Genomic DNA, 21,946 nt, shown 5'->3' with positions numbered 1-21,946 from the left:
ATTCCTGAACATCTTGCCAAGACTGCAAGTCTCTGTTGCGGAGGGCAGGCTTCACAGACCCATTCACCAATGGTTGCTTTCTACAGGACCCATCACCTGCTGTCTGGGCCTACAGCGCCACCACCTGGCTGGTGAACACATTGATGTGAAAAAGCAAGGTGTCTGCCTCCACGCGTGGTCTCCTCCCTCCTACAGGAATTTCAGTCTCCTCCACCTGGTTTCTAAGGGACCCTCCCTCAGATTTGGGGGAAAGAGGGGGTCACGTACACTGTAGTCTCTGAGGCCTCACTATCTTATTTCCATGGCATCTCCTCCAACATGTGGTTTCTACTCTGACTCTCCTCTTAGTTAAAGCTTTGAGATTCATTGGCCTGGTTCCTATCATGCCCAGCAACAAAGGTCTATGGAATCTTTCATCTGGTTGCTTGGCAGGGGGAGGAAAGGGAAAATGAATATCTTGTTTCTGTGGAACTCACTGCATGGTTTCTATGAAGTTCCCACCTTATTTCTATGGGACCCTCCTTCCAACACCTGTCTCTTCAATGTCCTGCCACTTTCTTTCCCTGGAATCCATCGTCTGGTTTCTACCATTTCCCACCATCTTAATTCTATGGGACATTCCACCTGCTTGCTTTGGGGAGGATTCAATTCACATGTTGAATCCATGGGTTCCCTCCACCTAGTTCCTATCATACCCACCTGCCTATTTCCAAGGGACCCCACCATATGGGTTCTGTATGATTCCACCACCTTATTTCTGCAGGGCCTTTCTCTTAGGGTCCACCTGCCTGGCTTCTCTGAGACACTCCCCCAACAAGGGGTCTCCTGAGGGGTTACCGGGGATGGAGGTGCCCAGGGCCACGAAGACGACAGCGTTGACAGAGTCCTTGAGGCCAACGGTGCAGCCAAAGTGGGAGGCGAGGTCCCCAATGAGGGCGGTGAGCAGCCCGATGACCAGGATGCAGACACCGAAGCAGGCCCAGCCGTGGCAGTACTCGGTAGGGGGCACGCAGGCGAACAGAACCTTCCAGAACACCGTCAGGAAGTGCATGACGTAGTCAAAGCATGACGGCAGTCGCTCCTCCCGGGACCCGTCCTCCTCCTCCTCCTCGTCCCCTGTGGGCACACGACCCAGCTGGGGCACACACCCATGCCTCCTTCCTCGCCTACAAAGCCCCCCTTTTGTTCAACTTCTAGGCAGCCAGTCCCCAATGAATTGCTTTCCCAGAATCCCTTGCAGCTAAGAGAATGTACGGGCCCAGGTAAAAATATTCATTTTCTCAGAATCATTTGAAGCTAGAGGAGGCCATGTGCCCAGATAAAAATATGCAGTTTCCCAGGATCCCTTCTGCTAGGGGTGGCCATGTCCCTAGCTAAAGATATGCCTTTCCCAGAAGCCTTCACAGCTACTGACAGCCAGGTCTGCAGCTAGAAATATTCAGTTCCTCTGATTCATTGCAGCTGACAGTAGCCACATGCTCAGCTAAAGGTGCTCACTTTCCCAGAACCCCCTGAGGCTAGGAACAGCACTGTCCTCAGATAAAAATATTCACTTTCCCAGAATTCCATGCAGCCAACAGCAGTCAGGTCCTCCGCTAAATACGTGGTTTCCCAGAATACCTTGCAGCAGTGGTCGTGTGATCCAGTCTGGCCATGAGACATAAACAGAGGGTTTCTGGAAAGCTCTAGCTTTCCTGATAGGGGTACTGTTGTTATAGATGTGTTTTCTGAGATTTGTAAAGGATGCATCATCCTTAGAGCTGATTGTGTCACCTACTGTGGCCGAATTTGACCCACTTCTGACCTGCAGTGACTTGTGTAATGGGAAAGTGCAAATGAAATGTCTTCCTACCTCAACTGAAACTCATAAGCAGAAAGCAAGGAATGAGAAGCAATGAACACACTTGCGTGTGCCGCGAATTACATCCGGAAGGATGCTGATTAGAAACATTGTCACCCCTGACCAGTTGCTCACGGCAAGTCAGAAAATAAGAGCCAGGCCAGCCACCAAATCCTGAAGCCACTTTCCATGGTCCCACCCAACGGTTCCTTGGAATGTCAGGGAGCATAGGACAGCTGGTGGCAGTGGAGGCAGAGAGAGACTGATGGATTTGGGGATTCGGGTCATACATCCCTTTCCCACTTTTCTAGCTCACTTAGCCACTTGGCTTCTTAAAGAAATAAATGGCTGAATTTGTAAATGCTTAACTAAGTGGTTTGTGAGGCTTCTCGGTTCTGCATGTTGCATCACAAAGAAAATGTTTTTGCTGCGACCCCAAGTAAAATGCAGTTGGAAACTAGAACTGGAAACTCAAATGCAACAGGCACTCTGCCCCTTCCTGCTTCCCTGCTTCCTTTCTTCCTGCCTGGAATATGGACACCTGGAGGTACAGCAGCCGTCCTGCAACCATGAGGACAACACCCGGGAATGGGAAAGAGAAATAAAGAAGGGGCCTGGGCCTTTAATGACACTACTGAGCTGCTGCTAACTCTTGATTGCCTCCTACAGACTTTTTTGTTCCGTGAGAAAAAATAAAGTCTGGTGTGCTTAAGCCACTTACGGTCAAGTTTTCTGTTGTTTGCCACTGAACGCATCCCTGATTGACCATACTGAGACATGGCGGAGGTCAGAGCAGGGAGGACACACTCTTGGGAGGGAGGGGGCTGCTATCACTCCGTCTCTTGGGGCTTCTCCCCGCCCTGCTCCAAATCCTGCCTTGGCTCCCACTGCCCTCAGATCCAGGCCCACACTCCTGAGCCTGGCATTCCAGTACCCACAGGCTCTGGCCTCTGCTGACTTCTCCAGCCTCTCCCATCTAGAGGGAGCCTCACGGGTATGCCTGTGGTTCTGGAGCCGACTCTTTGGTGTCAAACCCTGTGTGATCTTGAATCAGTGTCCTAACCTGTCTGAGCCTCTGAATGTCTATTTGAGAAATGGGAATAATCATCAGACCTGCCTCAAGAGAGGGCTGTGATGACTACACGAGTCAGGCCATATAATGTGCTCTCTATGGGGTCTGGAACATCTCCACTGTGACTGTCATTGTTGAAGGCCCGTTCTGGTGCCTGGGGGTGGGGGGGATTCAAAGATGCCTGAAACCAAGTCCAGCCTGCAAAGAACTTTCCATCGGGAGGTAAAGGAAATACAAAATCACCTCTAAGTGCAAGATGGGACATGATTCAACCCCTAAGGAAGCGAGAACCACCCTTCTTCAGCACCTCAGAAAGCTTTGTGCTCACGTGAGGACCCAAAAGGAACAAAGTACAAAATGACCAAGCCCCAACCCAGATACTCGGGATACGTTCATTAAATGAGTTAGTACAGGAAATGGACTTCAAAGCTGCCTGACACTCAATCTGTCTTCATCGCTGTCATCATCGTGATTATTATTACTGTTATTATTACCATAATGGTTTTATCCTTCCTCTACTACTTCCTCTGATCTAATCGCTTGCTTTCTATAGACCCATGGCCTCCACGACCACCATCTCACACCCACAGTTGCAGTTTCATGCAACCCTCTTACCCTCACTAAGCCCCTAGAGGGACCTCTCTGGCTCCCCACTGTTCTTGAAGCTCAAATTCCTCACCACATCCTCTCAGACCCTGCATGACCCATCTCCTGCCAGTTTTGACAGCCCCAACTCACACCCCATCCCACCCTCTCCCTCTTCCTTCCACAGGCTGTCTCCACTTCCAGGAGTCCCCCTCATTCAAAACACACTCCATGAGGAAAACAAAGAAAAGAAAAAAGCTCCATGGCTCCCCACTGCACATAAAATGACACCCAAGCCCTCTCCTGTGGCCTCTAAGGCCTTTGGGGCCTGAACCCTGCTCATCTCTCATGCCTCATCCCATGCCTTTTCTTCATGCCTGAAACCAATCGCCCTCCCTAAATGTGCCATAATCTTGCACATTTCCAGACTCTGGTTTTCCCTCTGCCTGGCTCCCTCCTCCTGGCTAACTCTTATTCCTATTTGAAGACTCAGATCAGAAGACTCCTCCTCCAGGAAGCCCTCCCTGACCTTCATGTTGGGTCAGACACCCGATGTGGTCTCCCATAGCTCCCTGGGGACCCCGTCCCAGTCCTGCCCAATCTGGGTTGTCACTCTCTTGTGACAGGTTGTTTCCCCCACCGGACAGTGAGCTCTGTCAGGACAGGTCCCGAGCTGTCATGATCATTTCTTTGTCCCCAGCAATGGCCCTGTATAGGACCGGGTCCAGAGGATCCTTCAGAAGTAGATGTTGGAAGAATGTGGCTTCAGAGGGAGATGCCACTCCATTTCTATTAGGCCTACAATCTGGTGTCTCTAGGCCTGCTACCAGGTACTCTTCCATCCCTGATGCCTGGTTTCTTTTGATCCCACCGACCAGTTTCTTTCCACCCACAATTCCTCGTGTGTTTTCAGTTCCCACCAGCTTGGCCTCCCTGAAGGAAACCTGATGTTATTCAAGGGACAGAAGTCCTGAGTTCCACCCTGGTCCTTTCTGGATTCCCTGAGGGACTTCAGGCCAGTCCCTCTTATGTCTCTTGGCCTCAGTTTCCCCAATTCCTATCACAGATGGCCAGTGTTGACCTCCAAGATTGTCTGTGAATCCATGTCATCATATATCTGGCCACAGGGGGGCAGTGTGAGCCTGTCTGAGGCCTAAGGGGGTGAGAACCCGCTCAGGTGGGAGAGCTAGGTGCCCTGGAGACTGTCTCCATAGCAACAGAGGAACCCAGGCTGTGTGGAGAGGCCATGCCATTTAACCTGTTTCCACCCTCCAATTACTGAGGCCAGGAGAAAGCCCGGGCTGGGATCCCACCGCTTCACAGCTCTCCACCTCCGCCCCTGTCTCCACCAACTTTCTGCGTCTCTGTGTCTACCTGCGTCTCTCTCTCTCTGGCCCTCTGCGTCTTCATTTTCTACACCCTTCATGCTTTCTCCGCATCTCTGTCCTTCTCTGGGATTCTGTGTGCCTCTCTCTCTTATTTGTACACCTTCCCTATCTTTTACTTTGTCTTTCTGTATCTGTTTCTTAGTCTTTTTCTTTGAGTATCTCTGTGCCTTTCCTGTCTTCTTTCTCTTCTCTATTGCTCTCTGTCCTTTTCTCCATGTCACTCTTTCCCTCTCCCTTTCAGTTCTCTTCCTCTGTCTCTCCATCCGTCTCTTCTTTCTTCCTCTCTCCTCCCTTCCCACTTACCTGCGCTCACCGTAATTGCCTCTAAAAACTGCTCTCTCCACGAATGGGTCCCAATCACCAAAGCCAAGTTCGTTTTCTTGATGAGTTTATCCACTGTGTTCTGGGGATGAGAGGGTGGGGAGAGACCATGTTCCATGATCACCCCAGGGCAACTCCATGAGGGGTACTGGGGATGCGGGCTCACACCCCATGCTCAGGGGTCCTCAACCTTCCATATCCCAGTTCTAGCAAGAAGGGACAAGGGAAGCATGCGCTGTCCATGGTGCTAATGGAGGGACACAGACATGGCCTCGGACCTTGCTTGCCCTTCCCTTGTGACCCTCATGGTCAATCCCCTCCTGGACTCTCCCCAAGGAAATGACCCAGGCAAGACTCCAGGAAGGTGAGGTCCCAGAAAATCACCTTAAAATCATACGACTCCTCAATGATGACCTCCAGTCGACAGTTTTCCCCAAGAACCGGCTTGCCCATTTCTGCTATCCTCCGAGCCTCTTCCTCCTCAGCCGTCAGTTTCCTGTCCCCATCCCCTGCAGCACGAGGGATGGGAGTTAGACTCCAAGGAGACCTACCTACCTGGGCCTGCGATGCCTTTACTGCCTGTTCCCACTGATAAAGAAAACCCTGTCTTTCCCCAACCTGAGAGCCAGCTCCCATGGGCTGGTCCACGAAGTTCAGTTGGTGGGCTCTGAGGTTCATGTGGTGGGGGCTGTGTGACCTAAGACAATACCTTAGTCTCTCTGTGCCTCCGAGTTCATATCTGTAAAATGGGCACAATAACAGTACCTACGTCATAGGGTGGTTTCCTATTAACTCCTAGTTAAAGGAGTTAATTCATGTGAAGTGCTTAGAAGAGTGCCTGGCTCACAATAACCAAAAATGTTACTTTATTATTATCATTATCATATTATTATCATTACTATCACCACCCTGTGGAAGAGGCCTGGTCTTTATATCCAAGCTCTGAAAACATCCTAGAGTGTGTCTGAGGTGGTGAGGAGAGAGGGGGATTCCCGATTTTGGTACAAATCTTGGACCCAGAACCATCTACAGTTGGCTCTGGGCTCATTGACCTCCCCAAAGTATGTTGATCCTTTGCTCCAAGCCCGGCAACAACCCAATCCTAACTCTCATAAGAAAGCCACCCGCCAACCAGGAACAGTCTCAGAAAACTACGCCTGAGTGAGAAATGACTTTTATTGTGTTAAGTTACAGAGATTTAGGGGCCTGTTTGTTATAGTAGCTTGTATCACTTACCTTGACTAATATAATCTTCAGTCTATCCTTAATCTTAACCCCAAACCCCAATTCTGATCTCAGCTCCAAAACTACTCTGTCACTATCTCCAAGCCCCTGACCCTAGTCCCAACTCTCACCCCAATCTCTGACCTTGGCCCCAACTCTACCCTCAAATTCCTCAAACTCACCTCAAATTCCAACCTTAGCTTTGACCTAAATCTGACCCCAGTTCTAATCAGATCCCACCACAAACCCAGAAGCCAATCTCCGTCTTAATGCTAGCTTTGACCCAGTTCCTAATACTGACCCCAAATCCCAACCTCAACCCAGTCCTAACCAACCTCAAACCTGATTCCCTCGGACCCTACCAGAAACCCAAGCTGGGGACTTGCTGCCCCCCACGATCTTAACTACAACCAAAACATGATCTGGGCCTTTAAGCTTCTGTCACCCCCCATTCACACATGTTCCACCAAATTTATCGCACCTGCAACCTGCCTCAAACCTGACCTTGAGGGGAACTTAAGGCACTGACCCACCCCCAAGACCCTCCCTCCAGTGCCCACCCCCCCGCCAAAGTCTGGAAGTAACTCCACTCACCTTGACTGAGTAGCAGAGCTGGGGAGAGACAGAGACAGGGAGAGGGTGAGATCTTCCCTGGGAAGCTCAGGTCCACGAGCTTGAAGGATTGCCCACAACTGAGCCTCCAGGGGTCCCCCCGCCTTGGAGCCCTTACCTCTCCCACAGCCCACCCGTCGCCCCTTACCTGAAATCCCTCGCTTAAGCCACTGCGGCTGGCCCAGCTCGATGAAGAAATTATCCTTCTTCTCATATTCCTCATCATCAACTATCTTCACCTGAAGAGTTTTCCTGAGCAGAGAGGGAGAGCACGCAGCGTAAGACTCCCTCCCCCTGAATCACCAATAACTCGCACGTTAGCCACCCGGTTTCTTGAGCACTCGCTCCATCTCAGGCTCTGGAATCTCATTCAATGTTCACAACAACCCTTGGGGGGAAGGCTCTCTTATTATCCCCATTTTACAGAAACGAGCTCAGAAGCATCTGACGAAGCTGCGTTTGTATTCAGTATCAAGCTGAGGGATCCCGATAAAACCTAGGTTAGATTGGGTGCTTCCTCTGCTCGGAACGTTCACCTGGCTCTCATCTCACCCAGGATAAGAGCCAAAGACCCAAGAATGGCCCCCAAGAACCCCTGCCATCCGGCCCTTGTGCCCTTTCTGGCCTCCCAGCCCTCTCGCCCTCGCTCACTCCCTCCAGCAACGCTGGCCTCCTCGCTGTTCCTTGAACCTACCAGGCCTGCTTGTGCCTCAGGGCCTTTGCACCGGCTGTTCACTCGGTTTCCCCATGCTCACTCCCTCAGCTCCTCCAGCTCTCTGTTCAAACTTTACCTTCTTTCTCAATGAGACCCACTCCCACCGCATTCTTTAATATTGAAATCCATCCCTACCCCTACCCCAGCACGCTTGGCTCCCTTCCCCTGCTCTATGTCTTCCTTGTTCCAGATTATCTTCTAACACACCATCTAATGTGTTTATTTTGTTTATTGTTTGCCATTTGCCTCTTCACATTAAAATGTAAGTTCCACCAGGGCAGTGATTTTTGTTCATTTATGTTCTTTGCTGTATCCCCAACACCTAGAACAGGGCCTGGCATATAGTGTGCCCTCCCTAAACAGTTGTTCGCTCAAAATTTTCAGTCCGGGAGACCCTTGGCTTCCTGTTCCCTGTCCTGACCACATTCGGAGGTGCAACAGAGGGCTAATTGCTTTTCTCTGCATCCCTGCTGCCATGGTAACCAGGACGGTGGGCGGGGGAGAAACAGCCAAAAGTTATCCATCCCTTTCAGGCACACAACCGACCCCGCCTCGATTACGAAGACCCACAACCCCCCAAAGCCCACAGCTCTGCCACTAGCAGCTCTTTCAGCTGTAGGAACCACAAGGCCTGGCCCCAGAACCCAGAAACACAAACACCCAGCCCACGCAGTCACCCAGCAGAGGAAGCACAGCCGGTCACACCGCCCACACCCACGCACCATCATACCCCGCAGCCATTCCCTATGCAGTGGCAAAATCACATGGACCAGATGCCAACTAGCACGACACCCCCTCCGCAGCCTGGGTGACATCACCAACGTGTGAGACCCCTGCTGTGGTTCCATGTAGATTCTCCTTCCTTACATCTCACTCTTTATGCCTCTTGGTGTCTGTTTATTCCCTTCAACTTCTCTCTCTGCATCACAGTCTCTCAATCTTCCTTTGTCTCTCTGCCCATCTGTCAGCCTCTCTGTGTCTCTCTCTCCATCTCTCTGATCTTCTCTGTCTCAGTCTCTCCCCAGCTCTCTGCCTTTCTTTCTCTGTTCTCCTCTTCCCATCTCCGTCTGTCAGTGTCAGAGAGACTGAATGGAACACAATGGGATAGCCAAAGTCAACACCATCTAAGCAAAGGGGTCTCAATCAACAGACCTATCTCAACACACGCACGCACAGGACACAGTGACACCCATGCAAAGACAGACGCACACAAGACGGTCACGTGGAGACATACGCCTACTTCCACCTTCACCCACTCCCAGTCTCAAGATATTTAAAATTTTCTGTGGGTGGAAAACATGGGTGCCCCCCACCTCAGGAGTGGGCTGGGAGCTGTCCGCGGTGCTGAAACACCAGAGCAAGGAGGGGGTCTCCTGACACACAGACAGCTATTGACACGTTGACACACTGACAGGGTGATACACACACACCTCCGACGCTCACTCTCTCGCAGACACGCCGTGATCCTCTGACACGCAGTGACTGACACACAGTGACACACGCGCCAACTGGCGCCCAGACAAGTGTGCCCTCATGGGGCCCAAAAGGAGGAGAAACCCAACTAGCAAGGGACAGCAAGAGGGACTCGAGCTACGCAAGGGCAGGACTTCCTGAGATCAAAGGAAGCAGCCTTAGGAGTATGGGATTAACGGATACACACCATTAATATATAACATAGATAAACAACAAGGATTTACTGTAGAGCACAAGGAACTATATTCAATATCCTGTAATAATCTATAATGGAAAAGAATCTGAGAAATAATACATATATATACATATACATGGACCTGAATCACTTAGCTGTACATCTGAAACTAACAACTATAGTTCAAATAAAAACGAATTAATTATTTTTTAAAAAGGAAACAGCCTTCCTCCCCAGCCTGACATTTTGTCATCCTCACGCCTGCCCTCCTCGTTTCCTGGGCACTCCACTCTAATTTCAGACCCAGTCTCTTTCTTATCCCGTCTCCCATCCTCTCTTGCTGACCCAAACTCTTTTCTCTCTGTAGCATCAGAAGGACCTTTCCTTCCCTGAGTCCCACTGAGTTCCTCTCAGTGAGAAGAACGTCTCTCTTTATCTCCGCTGCGTCTCTCTTCCTTTTACTCTTCCTCCATCCCAGTCTCCCAATCCCGTGTTCCCTCTCTTGATGGGTCTCTGTCACTCAGTTTCTGGCTTCCTTGGTATCCATCTCTAAGTTTGTGTCTTTCTGTCTCTCTCGTGCTCTCTCTCTCTTCTCTGTTTCTCTCTCTGACTCTCCCTTACTCTGGCTCTGTCTCTCTTTCGCTAGGTCTCTTCTGTCTCTGGGTGCCTCTCTGTCTGTCTCTCTCTCTTGCATATCTCCCCGACACCCCATCTCTGGGTGTCTCTCTTCCATCTCTGTGTTGATCCTGCCTGGGGCCAGCCCTCCAGCCCAGCTTCTTGGAAGCATCTCTAATTAGCGCCTGCCCGTCAGAGGAAGGATGTGTTTCCCTAAACGCTAATTTCCTGTTCTCCCTCTCCTGAAGCCACAGCTGGAAGCTTGGGCGGGGGTGGGGGACAGAGGGTGTCCCAGCCTGGGGAAGCCATGCGGGGGAGGAGAGGGCTTGTGGGTTTGTGGTGGCAGGCGGGAAGTTGGTTGGAAGCGATAGACTACAAGAAGGACTGGAACAAGTAGAAAGATAACGCCCTCCATCCCCTCGGCCTCTTGGGTGTGAGACATGGGGCCTGGAATGGTGCCCTCAGCCCCCAAGCTAAGTTCTCAACCCAAGTCAGACAGAGAGAGAGATGGAAAGGTATGGAGAGTTCGTGACTGAAATACAACCCGAGTCAGAGAGCTAGCTAGATACTGGGGACAGAGATCTAGAGACTAACAGAAACCCAGAGGGGAGATGCCAGGAGCGAGAGACGCAGAGACGCAAACGGAGAGATGGAGAGATAGAGCAGTGAGAAGCTGAGCGGGAGGCCTAGCCACAGAAGTGGGGAGGGAGAGGGAAGGGGAGCGCGGTGGGGGCTCTGCTAGGTGGGAGGAGCGTGGGCGGCAGGAGGAGAGAGACAGACTGGCGTGCGGGGGCGGAAGGGAGCGGGCAAAGGAAGGGAGACACCTTCTGCATCCCAGGCAGGCGGGGGGTGGGGGGCGGGGGGGAGGAGGAGGGGGAGGGGATGTGAGGCTGCAGGCACACATGGGGGGAACTCGGGCATCTGTGTAAGGGGTGGCCGGGTGTCTGGGCGTGAGAACAGCCCTGACTCTGTGTCTTTGACTTTGTGTGTCCGTATGTGCCGGTGTCCGTGTTGGTTGTGTCTGTGTGTCTACATACTTATTCCTGTGTATCCAGCTCACCTCCCAAGATTCCACCCCACCCTCCCAAATCCCAGCCCTCCAGTTTCCCGTGTGTCTTCCTAGGCCCCCATATTCCTACTCGGCCTCTTCCCAAAGCCTCTCCCACATTCCTCTTAGGTCTCCTGCTATTTCCCCAGGTTCTTCCGCCTACCCAATAGCTTCACCCCTTCCCCCATCCACCTCCTCAGTCTCTGCCCCATCTCCTTAGACCCCCCCCCTAATGTCCTTGTCCTTTTCCCTGAGTCCCTACCCAGACCCCACTCGCCCTCCATTTCCACAGACACCTTCCCACCTCGAAAGGAACCTCAGGCCACACTCCTCCATTCTACAAATTAAGCCTTCCACATTCCTCTCCCCAGGCCCCATCCTATTTCCTCTCCTCTCTCCTCACTTGGCCTTTCTTCCTGATGTCCCACTCTCCTCTCCCCAAACCTGCCCAGTTCTCCCAAGCCCCGCCCACATCCAGTCCCAACACCTTGGCCACGCCCCGTCACTCCAGTCTCCTCCCTCCTCTCCCCTGTCTCACCTCTTCCCTGGGCCCTGCCCCACTTGCCCTGACCTCTCCGTTTCAAGAGCAAGGCTCCATCAAGGCCCCACCCCTTTCCAAGACCACGCCTCTCCTAGGTCCACCCACTTCTCGACCTCGCCCATCCAGGCCCCGCCCCGCCCGGGCACAGTCCCATCCTGGTCCCGCCCCTCTCGCGGGCCGCGCTCGGTCTGCCCCGGCCGGCGGACTGCCGGACCGGCGCGCTCACATGGTCTCGTCGTCGCCGAACTCGAGCTCGCCGCACGCGTCCTCGTAGTGCACGCCGCCGCCGCGCGCCGTCCCGTCCACTGTGCGGTAGGGGAGGCGCACGGTGCCGCGCGCGCCCGAGCTGCGCACGACGCGCACGTCCACGGTGCCCATGCACTCGCTCACGTGCAGCAGGCGGTCCTGGAAGGAGAAGATGCCCGCGTGGTCGTCGTCCAGGATGGTGACGGTGGCCAGCAGAGGCGCCACCAGCCGCCCCTTGGGCCGCCCGCCGCCGTCGGGCTCGAACATGCCCTGCGCGTCGCCCACGCGCAGGTTCAGCAGCCGCACGAAGAAGTGCTCGTCCTCCTCGAAGATGTCGTCGTCGATGATGCCGATACGCAGCTCCTTCAGTGTCTCGCCCGGCTTGAACACCAGCGTGCCCTCGCTGCGGTGGAGGAGAGGGGAAAGAAAGGGGTGAAGGTCGCTCAAAGGCTGTGGGGGAGGTGGGAGGAGTCAGGGGGGCCTCCTAGAGGAGGGGGCCGCACCACGGAAGAACTTACAAATATAATGGTGGACAGGCATTAAACAAGTAATACTGAGGGGGAATGAGGGTGGGCTTCTCCAGGGCAGGAGATGCAGAGGGAGAACAAGACAGAGTTGGTCCCTCCCAACATCATCATCTGATGATGAAGGTCAGATCAGGGCAGGCTTCATGGGAGAAGATTTAGTGGGCAGGAGAGCTCCAGGCAGAGGGAACAGCACATGCAAAGTCCCAGGGTGGAGAGGGAGCCTGGAGTGGTCCACAGCCATGCTTCTCCAACCTCCAGGTGCACACGAATTCCCTGGGGCATCTTGTTAAAATGCAGATTCTGGTTCAGTAGCACCAGGGTTTCAAGACTCTGCAGTTTTAGTTAGCGCCCAAGGGATGTGAATGGTTCTGGTACATGGACCACGCTTTCAGTAGCAGGGACATAGGGCCCAGAATTGACCTTGCCATGCTGCTCATAAAAACCATTCTGTGCTCCCAGGTATCCCCAAGAGAAAGTCCACACTCCTTAACTTGGCATCATTCAGTCATTCAACATACACTCCCAGAGTAACTGCTGGGCAATGCTGGGAACATGGGAACAGCCCCACGGCAGAGCCATATCACAGCGACAATTACACATCTAGGGACTTAATTACAGTTCATTCATCCAACAAACACCAGGCACTGTTCTTAGTGTTGGGGAAACAGCAGCAAACCAGATCAGAGAAAAATCCTTGCCCTGGTGGAGCTTCTGTTCCAGTGCAGGAGATGAATAATAAAACATATAATGTCAGGTGGTGATGATGCTCTGGAGAAAATAGAGGAAGGAGGGTAGAGAGTGAGGAGAAGGGGCTGTGTTAGTGTGGTCAGGGAAAGCTTTTCTGAGGAGGTGACATCTGAGCAGAGGCCTGAGGAAGGGAGCCACGTGGAGGATATCTGGGGAAGAGTATTCCTGTAAAGGGAACAGCCAGTGCAAATGTCCTGAGGCAGGAGTGAGCCTGGAGTGTTTGAGGAACACCAGGGAGGCCAGTGTGGCTGCAGCTGAGGGAGCAGGGGGAACAGGGGCAGATGTCATGGGGCCTTGGTGGGCCATGGTGAGGACTTTGGCCTTTACTCCAAGTGAGATGGGAACCATGGGAGGCCTCCGAGCAGAGGAGGGACGTGAACTGGCTTAGGTTTAAAAGAGCGTCAGTTGTGTGACTCTCTAAAGCACATGCAAGATGTTCTATTATGGGGTGGGGGAGGGAACGAGGCAGGGCCTGAGACAGGGTGAAACTTTGAGGGAACAGGGAATGAGTGGGCTCCTCCTGGCAGGGCTGCAGACATCAAAATGACTCTGGGATGTTAACAGATGTCAAAAGTCTATAATATCCCCCCACATCCCTCTGTGGGAGGGGAAGAGGGACCCCAAGATTCTGGCAGAGGTAGAACTGGATGACAAGATCTGGATGGAGGGAACAAGGCCTCCCTGTTGGGGCAGCCGTCAGCCTAGGGGCGCTATCCATGGTGGCTAAGGCACCCGGCTGGGTGGGCCGACCTGTGCCAGCTGTGGGATCTCCAGGCAGTTAGGATTCTGCAACCCTCTAAGCCTCGGTTTCCTCATCTGTAAAATGGAGGTAATAACCCTGTCTACCTCATGGTAGTGTTACAAGGATTGAGTTAATACAGGGGAAACACTCAACAAAAGTTAGCTAGTGATATTTGCACTAGCAAACTAGTGAGTCCTAAAGTAATGGCATGTTAGAAGTGGACACTTAAGGGATAGTAGAATGTTGGGCTTTTAGCACCATCTTTACGAAACGGTTAACCTGGACATCACCAGTAATGGGACACGTGGGCGTCATGTGCCTCCCGGCACCATGCACCGAGGAGGGCACAGCATCACCTCCACGGAGTCCTGCCAAAGTGCATCACCTGAATCTAACCATGAGAAAATATTAGGTGAACCCAAATTGAGGCTTGTTCTAGTAAGCGGTCTAACGTCTTCAAAAGTGTCAGGGTCATGAAAGTCATGCAAAGGCTGAGGGATCGATCCAGACTGAAGAAGGTGAAAGAGACATGACGACCAAATGCACCTTGTGGTTCCAGATTGGATGGGAAGAGAGGGAGTGAAGACACAGCCATGAAAGGTGAGATAGGGACAACCGGGGAAATGCAAACATAGACTGTAGATGGGATCATAATATTGATTCAGTATCAGATGTCCTAAGTGTGATCATCGTACTGTGATAATGGAGGAGAATATCATTATTCTTAGCAGATGCACACTTATGTTTATGGGTGAATGGCCATGCTGCCTGCAACTCTAATAAGGTGCCACAGTTATTAATGTTATTATATATTTTTCTAAAACAAACTTATGGTTACCAAAGGGGAAGGGTGGGGGGGAAGGACAAATTAGGAGTTTGGGATTAATATACACTACTATATATAAAACAGATAATCAACAAGGACCTACTGTATAGCACAGGAAACTCAATATTCTGTCATCACCTATATAGGAAAAGAATCTGAAAAAGAATGGATATATGTATATGTATAACTGAACCACTTTGCTGTACACCCAAAACTAACACAACATTGTAAATCAACTATACTCCAATATAAAATAAAAATTAAAAAATAGAGTAGCATCTCAATAAACATATTATTATATTATTATATATTAGAGAGAGTGAACGCACACAGGACAAAATAGGAACAATTGGTGAATCTGGGTGGAGGTTACATGAGGGCTCGCCAGACTATATTTGCAGCCCTTCTGTAGGTGTGAAATTTTTCAAAATAAAAAGTTGGGGAGAATCTGCCTGCCAATGCAGGGGACACGGATTCGAGCCCTGGTCCGGGAAGATCCCACATGCCGCGAAGCAACTAAGCCCGTGCTCCACAACAAGAGAAGCCACCGCAACGAGAAGTCCGCGTGCTGCAACGAAGAGTAGCCCCGCTCGCCGCAACTAGAGAAAGCCCGCGCGCGGCAATGAAGACCCAATGCAGCCAATAAATAAATAAGTAAATGAAGAAAAAAGAAAGTTGGGGAGAAAAAGAACATGCGGATTTTAGAAACCAGATATCAGAATCATAGAAGGCTAGGTTCACAGGACTCATATTCCAATACTGGGTGCACAAAATCTGAGAAAATGAAAATCTTAGAACCATCAGATCAGAGACTGGTTGGGGTACAGATTAGAATATCAAAATGTGGGAAACCTGGAATCTTAGAATTTTAGACCCTTAGCATGTTAGGATTATAGGGGCTTAAATCTCAGAGTCTTGGAAGAGCTGTGCGGTTTGGGGGCCTCAGAGATCATTATTAATTTGGAGAAACTAAGACCCCACAGGACCACCATAGCCTAGTGATACCTGTGGGCAAATTAGAAAACGGCTCCCCTTCTTCAAGACACTATTTCCACGAATCTGGAAATTGTCATAATAGACATAGAAATCTACAATGTCCACTATACGAATAGCGCTTTCTTAGATGTGCTGCTCTTATGCAGTGCACAACCTCAACAACTGTACGTGACAGCCCTGTCTGCCCAGACTGAGGCAGGAACTTACACAAGGAACAGGGGGCAGGGCTAAGCTTGTACTGGAGCCCAGGTGTCCTCCCTCCCAGTCCTGGACCTAAGCTGCCTTGATAAACGATGCCAGGCCTGTGAATATCAACTGCGTTGGGAGAACAGGGATGGGTAGGAAGGTGTCAACTCTTCCTGGCTCTTTGGTTCCACCACTGAACAGTATTTACTCCTTCACTTCAAACATCTTCATGACGTCATTGGCAGGTGAGAAGGCAGCCTCTGATCCCAGCAGGTGACACGTGTACTCACTTCCTTCTGCAAAGGCTTGGGGCTTTGATGGGGGCAATGCAGACCCAGAGGTGTGGGTAGGAGGGGAATGGTGGATAGACTGAGTCACAGCAAGCCCCCAAGTAGTGGATACCTTTTCTTCAGTCGAAGGAGGCTGGAGATGTAGGATGGGCAGAGAGGATGGAGGGAGGAGGTCATGGGTGACCAAAGGGATCCCATGCTACAGGATGATGGAACAAAGATCCGTGAACAGTTGTGCTCCACTCAGGGAAGGCTGCGGAGGGGCAGGGTAGGAGAGGTGGATGAGGATGGGCAGGCTAAAGGATCCTGGACTGACTGAGGTGGAGGGAATGACCTACAAATGTCCAAAGCAGTGGAAAGATATGTAGATATGATGGGGCAGAGGGGAGCCTGGGCTACCAAAGGTCTTTGCTGAGGCACAGTGGTGGAACTAAAGATCTGTGAAACAGGGACCTCAATCCCAGAAAGAGAAGAGTTCGCGGATGAGGGGCTGGCTGCTGCATGATGGCAGAACCAAAGATCTGTGAACAGTTCAGCTTCAACTTAGCAGGTGGAACCCATGAAAAGCTCGGCCATCAACACTCTCTCCTGTATTCTGCTTTATTTTTCTTCACTGTTCTTACCACTCCCTGATATTTTAAGGTATTGAATTATACTTTCTAATGGCCTGTCTTTCCCATGAGAATGTCAGCTGCATTGGGGCAGGGACTTTTATGTCTTTCATTTACTGCTGGTCTCCATTGCCCAGATTCATTTCTGGCACATAGAAGACACACAATAAATGCTATTATTATAGGAAATCATGGGAGACTTGCGCATCAGTTAACATAACAAAACATACTGTAAACCTATAATTCCTGAAAGAGTGTGGTATGGACAGAACTACAAATACATAAAGAATTTTGTGGTCCCATGAGAACACAGCAGTTATCTATCTTCTTTACTGTTCTCTGTCGAGCCTCTTAAAAAAGCATCTGTCAGATGGATAAACAACAAGGTCTTACTGTATAGCACAGGGAACTATATTCAATATCCTGTGATAAGCCATAATGGAAAAGAATATGAAAAACAATGTATATGTATATATAACTGAGTCACTTTGCTGTACAGCAGAAGTTAACACAACATTGCAAATCAACTATATTTCAATAATTTTTTTTAAAAAAGCATCTGGCACCTAGTAGGCGTGCAGTAGGAGTTGCTGAACAAGATCACAGTTCTGCTCAAAGAGGGGTGAGGAGAGGGACTGGGGCAGTGAGACACAGGAGGGTGCAAAGAGTGGGTAGCTTTATGGTGGAACCAAAGACCCAAAGACAATTTGGACACTGTCTGTCTTCTTCCCACTTCATTTTCCCCCATCACCTGATGTTTTTATATGTTTCATAGTTTATAACCTTATTGCAACTTGAGGGTAGGGACCTTAGCTCTCTTGTTCACCGGGGTATACACCTGGCATATAGTAGGTGCTCAATAAACATTTTTACTTTAATAATGGTGTGTGGGAGGGTACTTGTTTTACCAGGTATGATACATATAATGGAGTTATAATAATGAACACAGTGGAGTGTCAGGCACAAGAATGCACGGGTAGAGCATGGACATGGGAGGAGCAGCCTGTGGTAGATGGACAGCCACCGCTGTCTGCCTTGTCCAGCAGCGTTTGCCAAATGCCTAGAACAGTGCCTGGTACAAAGTAAACTCTCAAGAGTGAATGAATGAATGAATACTGCAGGTCTGCCCATAGCAAAGTAAGGATGGGCGCCAGAGGTAGCCAGGAGACTGGGGAGCCTGGAGGCCGCTGGATGGCGGAACCTATGACCTTCGAACAGCCAGCCCTCCCTGCCCAGCCACTCCAGGCAGGCCGGGGAGCACTGCCCGGGACCCACCTGTACTCATAGTCGGAGCCGGCCTTGGCGGAGCCGTCCTCCGTGCGGTAGTCCACGTAGAAGGTGCTGTTGCCCTCGCCGCCTTGGCAGGTGACGGACAGCAGCACGGAGCCACAGTTCTCCAGACAGTGGTAGAGGCTGGGCTCAAAGAAGATGCGGCTGGCGCCGTCGTCCTCGTCCTCGCCGGGGCCCTCGGCCGAGGTGGCCCTGCGCGAAGCGTCCACCGCGTGTCGCCGCAGCACGTTGCCCGCGCCCGTCATAAGCCGCGTGGCCTGGATGCGGTAGAAGGCGCGGCTCTTCTGCTGGTGCAGCAGCGCGTAGTAGTTGGCAATGCCCACCAGCTGCTCCAGGTCCTTGTCCGGGTGCTTCTGCTTGAGGTCCTTGAGGATCTGGATGACCTCGCGGCGGCTGGCGTCCAGCTCGCGGGCCTCGGCGGGCCCCGGGCCCAGGCCGCCCACCTCGCCCGGCGCCTCGGCGCCCAAGAACGTGCCGTCCAGCTCGATGCTCTTGGGGGGGTCGCCCTCGGCGCCGATGATGATGCCGCTGCGCGGGTCGGTGCGGTAGCGCTTGTACACGTACTTGTAGAAGAGCAGCCGCTTGTCAGCCATCCAGGCGAACACCACGCACACCGGGAAGAAGACGAGGGTCAGCAGCGCCTCCCACACCTGCGGGCGGCCCCGCGGGTCAGGACCGCCGCGCCGGGAGGGGGCGCGTTCGTAGCCGGCCCGCCGCCTCCCGGCGCCTCTCTTCCCAGAGCCCCGTCCCGGCCACCACCCGGCGCTCCCCGCGTCCCTCGCCTGCATCTGTCCGCATCTGGCCTTCTGTCTCTTCCTCTCTCCTGTCTCTCTTCATCTCTGCCTCTCCGCCTTTCTCTTCGTGTCTCTGTCTCTCCCCTTTTCCCTTATCTCCCTCCATCTCTCTCTCTCTCTCTCTGGCTCTTGTCTCTGCTCCTTCCTGCCTCTCCCCATATCTCGCTCTCTCTGTTTCTCTAGGTCGTTGTCTCTTTCTCTTTCTGCCTCTGTCTCATCCTCTATGTCAGTTGGTTTTTTATCTTTCTCCCTCTGTGTATTCCTTTCTTGTTGCCGCTGTCTCCTTGTCTCTCTTTCATATCTTTTGTAGATACCTACCTCTCTCCCTCATGAAATTCTTCACAGTTTCCCACCCCACCCTTCTTCCCTCTTTATGTCCCCCACCCCTTTCCCCGCCCTTCCTGTCTCTCTCCTGGTCTCATCCATCCATCCATCCATCCACCCACCTTTTGTCACACTGAGAACCACACTTAGCTGCCCCAGTGCCGGGAACCCAGACATCCTAAGCCACCACCAAGCCAGAGACACGTCCCCACCGTGTGGTCCCAGCCCCTGTCCAGGGGCAGAGCTGGTGTCTCTTCTTGCCTCTCTCTCCCTCTATCTTTTCTCTCCCTGCTCCATTTCCCCTCTGCCCCTCCTCACCCAGGATGCCTCCACTTCTCCAAAGCCTACCCATCACCCAGGGTCTGCCCTCTGGTCACCTCTCCAAACTGTCGTATTCCCTCCCCTCCACCCCCCCCCCCCCACCAGTGAGTACAGCCCTTGCCAGATTCTCCTTCCTTCGGTTTTGTTTGGCCCTTAGGGACAGGACTCTGACTGTAAAAGAAGCCCAAGTTCGGCTCGTTGTCTGACAGCCTCATAAAGCGAGTTCCCGTATTTACATGCTACCGCCCCAGAGGGACAAGGCAATGCTGAGTTCAGATCCTGGTTCTAGAAGAGGAGTGCCTGGCCCAGCCTCTTGTCTGTAAAATGGGGACATCCCCAAGACTGAATGAGCTTATGTACCCCTAGCACTTAGCTTTGCTGGTTATTGACACGTGGAAAATACACAAAACATGAAATGACCATTACCATTATTATTATTACTAGCGCTATTATCTTGGGCTCACTGAGGTCTGGGACTCAGTCCGCCTGTGGTCTGGCACAGGTCCAGGCACGTACAGGAAACACCTGACAGTTCGCCTTGAAATATTCATGTAAAGACTCCTATGTTACCTTTCTCATTAAAGATAAGGAAGAAAAGATTAAAGAGTATTTACAAATCAGATGGCCCCAGAGGTATATTTAAAATGAGCCCGGTAGGGGAAGGAACGATCTTTAAGCTCCGACTGCCACAGGCCCTTGTCGCTGTGTTTACTGATGGTTCAGAGGAAAGGCAGGACTTGGAAATGGTACCACACAAAGCCACCAAGCAGGTTTGTGAAAAGAAACTGAATTTTCCACGCAAGCCGTAAAATGAACTCTTGCCTTGTGCTCATTGAACTGGCCACTGTATATGCTGTGGGCGATTCTCTCTTAATCAGAAGAGAGATCTCAAATACCTGAGATCAGCTTTCTTCCCTGCAGGTAAACAAAAGGTGATTCTGATAGACTCACATCTGCTTTCTAGGGCCTCCCCTGCAAATGGGCTCACGGGCTCGCCCACCCTGGGAGGGGAGCGAGACACACCTTCAGGTCTCAGTGGATAGAACGCCCCCAAGAGGGGTTGTCACAGATCTAGGGATATTTATGGGTTGCCACCATAATTGGGGAGGGGGATATGGTCCCAGCCTGGTGACATCCAGCGACTCATGGGACAGTCCCACACAATGCAGAATTGTCCCGCGTCCTGCCTGACTTCAGAACCTCCCACTGGACGTTCACGTCAGCGAAAACCCTGCTTATGATAATTGGAGTCTACACTCCATTCTGTTTTATGTCTGTATGAAGTATTTTCCTGTACGGTTTAATGTACGCTGAATATGCCTGATTTCAATCTCATGGCTACCCGCTCCTCTGCTGGTCTCCGTGCATGGGAATGGTTTCTGATTTTTTTTTTCTCTTAAACCCCAACTTGTTCATTATATGTAAGTAGATGCCACCATCTGGCTCTTCGTCATGCTTTTGAAGGTGGTCATGCCCAAGCGTTTACATGTAGAAATGCAGATGGTTCTATTAGATATTACTTTCCTTTATATCACGGTCTGGGCAATATACTGACTTCTGGGAAGCCAACCCGTGTAGGGAAGTTTGTTAACGGGAAGACGAGCTCACATTTACCCTGTCCCAGGCTCGCTGTTCTAAGCCCTTCCACATGTAGCAATTCAACTGATCCTCATGCAGTCCTCTGAAGCTGGTACTAGGATGACCCCCTGATTACAGGTGGGGAAACTGAGGCACAGAGCAGGTAAGGAACCCGCCCAAGGTCATACAGCTAGGAAACAACAGAGATGGGATTTGAACCCAGGCCTCAGGTTCAAGAGTCCAGACACCAAACTCCGAGGCTAGAAAACCTCTCTCCTATTAGCTAAGAATTTCACACCAGCAGAATAAAGGGGATATAAAAAAATTGTTATAAAAAGGGAGGATTGGATAGGAAGAGTCAAGAACCAATGGTCTACTTCAACCCCTTCTATGGTTCAGATGTGTAAACGGAGGTCCAGAGGGCACAGGCTTTGCCTGATGTCACACATCATTTCTGGAGAAAACCCAGAGCCAGACCCATCTCTCACTCCTCCAGGTCATCGCCTCTAGGAGGGACGGGCATCATCTTTAGCTCGTGCCCGTTCTTTCGATTATGTCATGAAAACATCCCAAAAGTCTGGTCTCCATTTACTCCTGAAGGGATCCTCCGTAGCCACTTCTCTACCCAGAGCTGTGGCATTTTACACTGTCTTCTCTATGTCTGAGCCAGCTCCTTCTCAGGGGAAATCTCTCCCTCTCCCTATCCCATCCCTATCCCACCTCCCACCCATGGTGTCTAAAATTCCTTTCACAGTTTCGGTGTAAATCCTTGTCAGGGATCACTTTGAGAACCCGAGTCAGAATAGCATCCTTTTTTAATAGTGCCTGAGAATCGTGTGAAGCGTCGTTCTGTAATTTT

General features: G+C 51.4%; 1 protein-coding gene across 3 annotated transcripts in view; it reads right to left on the bottom strand.

Moving 5' to 3' along the window:
- SLC8A2 (solute carrier family 8 member A2) overlaps positions 1–21,946 on the bottom strand; it is a gene marked incomplete at both ends in the record, with an annotated part of 29,862 nt that overhangs the window by 1,416 nt on the left and 6,500 nt on the right. The window contains 7 exons of one of the 3 annotated variants that reach the window (XM_082677040.1): positions 838–1,116; positions 5,189–5,288; positions 5,591–5,715; positions 7,025–7,042; positions 7,191–7,294; positions 11,836–12,258; positions 18,056–18,720. In XM_082677040.1, the coding sequence (XP_082533166.1) occupies positions 838–1,116; positions 5,189–5,288; positions 5,591–5,715; positions 7,025–7,042; positions 7,191–7,294; positions 11,836–12,258; positions 18,056–18,720 (1,714 nt within the window). Of the gene's footprint in view, positions 1–837; positions 1,117–5,188; positions 5,289–5,590; positions 5,716–7,024; positions 7,043–7,190; positions 7,295–11,835; positions 12,259–18,055; positions 18,736–21,946 lie in introns of all 3 variants that reach the window. The other 2 variants (XM_082677038.1, XM_082677039.1) reach the window with 2 other exon arrangements.

Source organism: Grampus griseus (genome assembly GCF_964374135.1).
Source record: "Grampus griseus genome assembly, chromosome: 19".
In the NCBI taxonomy this organism is placed as follows: domain Eukaryota; kingdom Metazoa; phylum Chordata; class Mammalia; order Artiodactyla; family Delphinidae; genus Grampus; species Grampus griseus.
Note: the sequence above shows the minus strand (reverse complement) of the source record. Positions and strands in the feature narration are given on the sequence as shown.